The 6936-nt window shown below is 27.9% G+C and overlaps 1 protein-coding gene across 1 annotated transcript; it reads left to right on the top strand.

Moving 5' to 3' along the window:
• Positions 1-2744: 2744 nt before the first annotated feature.
• Positions 2745-3551, top strand: LOC112503952. The gene has a single exon (XM_025107923.1). The coding sequence runs from the start codon at positions 2745-2747 to the stop codon at positions 3549-3551; it is 807 nt and encodes a 268-aa protein (XP_024963691.1).
• The last annotated feature ends 3385 nt before the right edge of the window (positions 3552-6936 follow it).

Genomic DNA, 6936 nt, shown 5'->3' with positions numbered 1-6936 from the left:
CTTCTAGTATATATATATATATATATATATATATATATAGATTCTTTTTCTCCAATACAATGTATTAACTAATAATAATTGGTACGTAAAATCTTATATCATATATCAACCAACCGTTTCTTGGTTCCATCTTTTTTATAATTATACTGGTTTTATACCAACTTCAAGTTATATATATGGGAACTTGCATGTTTGTTCAAATTTTGAGTGACATATTGAGCTTGCAGGTAACATATGTCGTGTTTAAGGTTTTATAAATTATAAAGAATAAAACTTGCAAACATTCAAATGCTCGGGATGACGTAGTTCATTAGTGCTTTCCTGAGGATGTCTGGCTGGATTTACTACACAAGTAGCATATTCGGATCAACCAGCTCAAACAAAAAGAATTAAATTACGCTACGATGTTTAGTATTCGATATATAAAAAATACAAAAACTAATAAATAATTATATAAGTCGGTACCATGATACTATTGTAGGATCCTTTAAGGTGGGTCCACAAAATCGTTGTTTTTCCTTGTGAAAGGTCAATGCGGTTTGAGGATAGAAAAGTCAATTGAGTCGATTTTGGGAAATAAATACATTTTTTTCAAATGGAATCGATTTTCATCTTTAAAATATATATATGTTACCTTGAAAATAGATAGAAAACAACTATTTTTTTAAGATAAATTGGCATTGAAAAAATGAAAATAAATCATGAGAAAAATAATAAAATCAAAATGAGAGAAAATTTAACAAGAAACTGTGTTGACACAATGGTAATAATCCGTGGCCTAAATTAAAAGAAAAAAAATTAATTTTTTATTTGAAATAAGATTCTAGCAGGGACGAATCCAATTTTTTTTTTCCAAACTGTGGCACCGTTTGATTATGGCACCGTTTGATTATAAGAAAAAAATATAGGGAAATTTTTTCAAACAATGACACCATTTGACTATAAGAAACAAATGTACAAATTTTTTTTTTTCCAAACAGTGGCACTATTTGATTAAGAAAATGACACTAACAAGATTGAAACTTGGGTCTCGGGTGGAATAAAAATCTTGCAAACTAACTCTATCAAATAAAACTTGTTCTCACTGTAGTTTCAAAATATATACGGTGACACACAACAAATTAATACGGTTGCATATTTCACGAACCTAATTTTTTTTACCCTTCAACGGATGAATAATACAATGACACGTGCCACTGTATGCTCTACTCTAGATCTGTCCATGGATTCTAGTCCATGTTTAACTTGTGTTGTAAATTTTCAAAGTATTTAAAAACACCCCTCAAAAATTAAGTGTGGTCACCTTTCAGACATCATTTTTTTTTATTTTGCAATAATCAAGTGGTCGGATGCATGGAAGTAGGGGTGCTCAAAAATTCGACCAACCCGATCAATCCAACCCAACCCAAAGCGAAATAACCCAACCCGAAGCAACCCGATGTCTAATCGAGTTGTAAAATTGTCAAACCGTAGATATTGAGTTACTATTATTTGAACCCAACCTATCCCGATGAACTCGATATCACTTTATTTCTTGAATTTAATATGATTGTTGAATTTCTATTAATATATACATTAGACAATTACACTAGCATGTATGCTTTTCATATACACATATTTTCAATCTATTCATATATCTATATAATTCATTCAGTAACTATGAACATATATATGTAAATTGAGAAAATTAACTGAATGTGATATATGTAAGAAATATGAATAAGCTGTATCAAATGGTTGATGATGAAAAAGAAATTATGAGTAGAGAAATAACGTATTCAAGGTTTGAAGAATATTTTAATATACTAAAGTATCAACCCGACCAACTCGTACGGGTTGGGTTGGGTTGCACTTTGGTTTGGGTTGAGTTGAGTTAAGATTTTTCCAAACCGTAAATATTGGGTTGGGTTGTTCAAATGTCCTCAACCCTTATCAACCCAACCCATAAGCACCCCTACATGGAAGCCCACACCCCTGTTAATAGGTCGGTAGGTATGCTCCTGGTGGTACGCGACTTCCAATAACGTGTATTACTAAAATTTCGTAACAGATACGATGCTATTAACCGACTATAATAAAGACAGATTTAATTGATACGATGGATATAAAAATTAGATAAAAACCATGAAATAAATTTATATTATCTTTATGGCTTTACACCACCCTTTCTTTAAAATGGGAAATAAACTATACCATTCATCAATCATGCATTCATTTTAGATCCACATCTTTGGTTTTTCTTTCGAATTTGTCCAAAAAGATTTCTTTATTTATTGAAAATCTGGCAACCTTTTTTTCCAGAGCTGAAATCCAACATACAACTTCTGATGCATGATTCACAAGCCAATCATGAATCACTTCCCTGGATTTAGTAATTTGAGCTCTGGAAAACTGGCCAGACCATGGTTTTTAAGCTTTCTCTCCGCATGTGACAGAACCCATCATTTTCTTTGGCTCTTGTGAAGTTTTGTACTTAAAAATAGCATCAAATTAGATTTAATTTTGATGGGTTATTCTCAATTATTTACAACTAGAAGCTTCCATTCCAATTCCAATTCCAATTCCAATTCCAATTCAAGAAAATCTTGAATCTTTAGAGTGTAAGTTCAAGAACTGTCTGTTTCTAGTTTCAATTCCAATCCCAATTCCATGGAGTTTGATTACTCAATCTAGAGTTAACAAACTTCAAAAGAGATTGAATCTCTATTTGGAGGTTTGATGTTGAGTTTCTCAAAAAGTGAAAAATGGCAATTCTTAGTGGTTTGGAAATTGGTTTGAGTTTTGTATGTGGATGTGTTCTCTTGGGGTTTGCAGCAGAGCTCTACTATCTTCTATGGTGGAAGAAGAGAAGAGTGGATATTGAAAACCAAAGCTTATCTCTTTCTTCTTCTTCTTCTTGTTCTTCCAATTATACCCCTACTCATCTTTCCTCCTACATTTCCTGTTGGAAAAACCCTAATTCTTCAAAACACACCAAAACCCATGAAAGTAAACAGGATCCAGAGACGGGTTTGGAAGAAGATGTGATTTTAAAGGGTTTAGATGAAGAAAGTGTGGATCTTGAGCTCATGAGGCTGCATAATCTTCAAGGCCCACCAAGGTTTTTGACCACCATTAATGAGGAAACCAAAGAGGAGTTGGAATCACAGAGGAGTAGGAAGGGTTCAAGAACAAGAAGCTTGAGTGATGTTCTTCTTCATTTGGATACTCCTCAAGCTTCACCACCATTAAAGCTGGGGTTACAGTTGCAGAATCTGGAAGGGTTTCATCACCATGGATTGAATCCTTTGTTTGAGACTGAGATTAAGAAGATGAGATCTTCACCACCTCCCACATTCAAGTTCTTGAGAGATGCAGAAGAGAAGCTTTTGAGGAGATTGATGCAATTGGAAGCAGAAAAAGGGGTTAATTCTTCTGCAAAAATGGAGGACAAAGATGGGTTTTCTGTAAAATTGGCCAAAAATGGAGGGATTCAATATCATCATCAAGTTTCAGCTCCTTCAAAGGTGATTCCATTGGCTTCATCGCCATCAAACAGTCAATCAAATTGACAAGAAACAGTGCGCATGCAGCTACCAATTACTGAAATAGGTAATAATTTTTTATTTTATTTTTCTTGAATATTTTGTTTTTGAAATTTTGTTTTTAAATTTATTTGTTCTTAGTTTTTTTTATCAATGATAATTGATATGGATGTACAATCGTGTTTAAATTGGATTAAAGTGAATATTGTTATTTCGAGAATTAAACAAAAAAAAATCAAATATTAAATAGTTTTATATTTATTAGAAGGGTGATTGCATAATACAACGAGATATATCTCAATTTTAATGTTTTTTTTTGTTATTTATATATGTCGATATAATACGGTTTTTAGTGGTTTTGAGAAAACGATAATGTTTTTATTTTAAATAAATTATAAATTTAAATATATCATAAAAATTTGGGAAAAAAATTATATGACATCAGTATCAAATTTACTATTTAAAGTTTTGGTTTTTTGTGTAATTCATTTGATCTAGTATTTTATTTATAATTTAATTTAGATTTAGTAACGAAGTAATTTATTTATTGTTTAATAAAATAATTTTTATAAAAATAATAATTAAGTATTTTGTTATAACTAATGATTATCCTAATTATATTTTAGATTTTTATATTCAAAATGAGATGTCTATATCGTATTTGATTATGTTTATCTATAGTTGGTTATACAAATTCAAAAATGAAGCTTTAATAAGTTGTACTTACGCACAATTTATTGTCATCTTCAATTTTAAGTAATATGCATCAATAAACAGTACTTTATGCATAAAAAATGGTTTTTAAAATTTTTTGTCAAATGCTTTATAATATAGTATAGATTTTAATAAATTAATTTTATATTTTATGGTTAATTTGATATTAAAATATCAAACAATGAAAATAAGTCTTGCCCTAATTAGTTATAAGTAACAATTTTTATTTTGAATGAAACATTAAATAAGCACTCAACAAGATTGCTGATAATCGATTTTCGCTCGCCCAAATAACTCTTAACGTTTTAAGAGCCGAGTAAAACAAATTCAGTAATTTACTCTGTTATATATAAGAACGTGTTTAATTACAAACTTAAATTTTGTTAGAGAAAATTAATTAAAACATAAGCACAAACTTTTTAATACAATTATAAAAGTGTGATATTACAAAGATATTAATATGACAATTATAGGAAATAATGAATCTCACTTATACTTATAAAGAGAAGAAAAGAATGAGAGTGGTTACTCCACACTTACATATACATACACACACACATATATATATATATATAGAATGATAATTATATAATTCATATACATACATACATATATATGTGTGTATGTATGTGTGTGTGTTAACAATTATATGTATCATTTAAATATATATATATATATAGTTATATATATATAGTTATATATATATATATACTTGGGATCATGTGAGACCAAAGGTTTTTCGTGAGACCCGTAAGACCAATTCTCAACCCTTGGATTATATCTACAATCTGACAATTTGAACATTCATAAACGTCACAAGACTTCTCAATATTCATAAAATTGTCACCATACAACTTTAAACCATTAGATCATTTGCTTATAAAGTTGATCAATGAACATAAATTGATCTTACGGGGCTCACGAAAAACTCTTGGTCTCATATGAACCCAACCCTATATATGTATATGTATATATATATATATAGATACATAATGTAAGTTAAATTAATATATATAATAAATAAATAAACAATATTATAATAATTATATAAGTTATATGTATAGTGTAACATTAATAATTATATGGCAAGAAAATAGAAAAAAAAACTAAGAAAGTGTCACTTCACACAAACTTCATGATAAAAATCAAGGTTTGTATATAATAACCTAAAGAGAATGAGGTTCTTATAAGAACTTTCTATAATGATACTACCTACAAAACGCTACACTTTTTTACTTATAAAAACTTTGCATTGAATATGTTCTTATGAAGAAGGAATAAAGAAGCGTGTGTCACGTCACAGACATTTACGAGATATTTATTATGAATTATTTAATATTCATCAACGCTATAAAAAATTCATGCTAATAAATGAGAACAAATAAGGATACACGTCATCATCTCCTTGTCTCCAAGTTCATAATATCTGACAGTTATCTTAAAATACAAATTTTTGAGACTTATGATATATTTTTGTTCCAAGAGCTACGCTATACTCGTATGCTAAAATAGAAGAGAGAGAGAGAGAGAGAGAGAGAGAGAAAAGGGTAGAAGGGGCTGTTTGACAATTGCTAAATGATTTGGTGCAGAATAATTAAGTGGTTAGAATGATTAAGAGGCTCTCATGATATAGTGCAAAATGAAATATAATTATTTGGTAATTATATACAATGAAATTAGAACTCTTAATGGTTAAGAGAGATGCAAGATACAAAATCATTCAGAGGGTTTTAGAACCATTAAGAGGTAGATTTTTTTTTTTTTTTTGCCAAACAAGATTCACCTCTTAACGGTTCAAAAATTGCCTCTTAATGGAACTATTAGAAAGTAAACAAACAACCCCAAAATCTTTGTATTTAGAGAAATCTCTAAACTTCATATTTAAGAAGAAAAAAAAAATATTTAATTTTTTCTTACCAATAAAAGACATTAAAATTAAGTTTTCAAAAGAAATAATTAATATTTTACTAAATGAACTAAATATTTTTATAAAAATATAATTAATATTGAAATTGTTAAAATAAATATTTGTTGAAGTTATATATAATTTTTTTATAAATTCTAACATATAATATTTTATTTTAAAAAAAATATAACATAATTATTGAAAATACTGTATCTATTTGTCTTCATATTTACAATTATAATGAATATAATTTTAAATTTGAAGTTAAAAATTGTAGATATGTTTGTGGTTGGCATGGATGGTGATGAATCTAATGATGTTGATAAGCAAGACGCATGTTCTTATGCTTCTCGAAATAGAAAACTTGTGGGGTACCTTCTCTATTTATATATAATTTATTATTAAACTATTTAATATTCAATTATTAACTTAAATTTATACCAAAATCAAATAATTTTTAATTTCATAATCAAAATTAGTAATCTAACTATATTATAAACATTTGATAAAAATTCTTAAAAACAATTTTTATGCACAAAGTATTGTTTATTGATGCATATTACTTAAMATTTAAGATTACAAGTAAATTATGCATAAATACAACTTATTAAAGCTCTATACTTGAATTCTTCTAACTAACTGCAGATAAATATAATCAAATATTGGATAAATATCTCATTTTAATTATAAAAAATCTAAAATATAATTATGATAATCATTGATAACTAACATAATTTAATTAAGAAAATTACACCAAAACACAAGAACTTTTAAAAATATTAATTTAACACT

The sequence above is a fragment of the Cynara cardunculus genome, unplaced genomic scaffold, assembly GCF_001531365.2.
Source record: "Cynara cardunculus var. scolymus isolate 2C unplaced genomic scaffold, CcrdV1 Un_Scaffold_4198, whole genome shotgun sequence".
NCBI lineage: Eukaryota > Viridiplantae > Streptophyta > Magnoliopsida > Asterales > Asteraceae > Cynara > Cynara cardunculus.
Note: the sequence above shows the minus strand (reverse complement) of the source record. Positions and strands in the feature narration are given on the sequence as shown.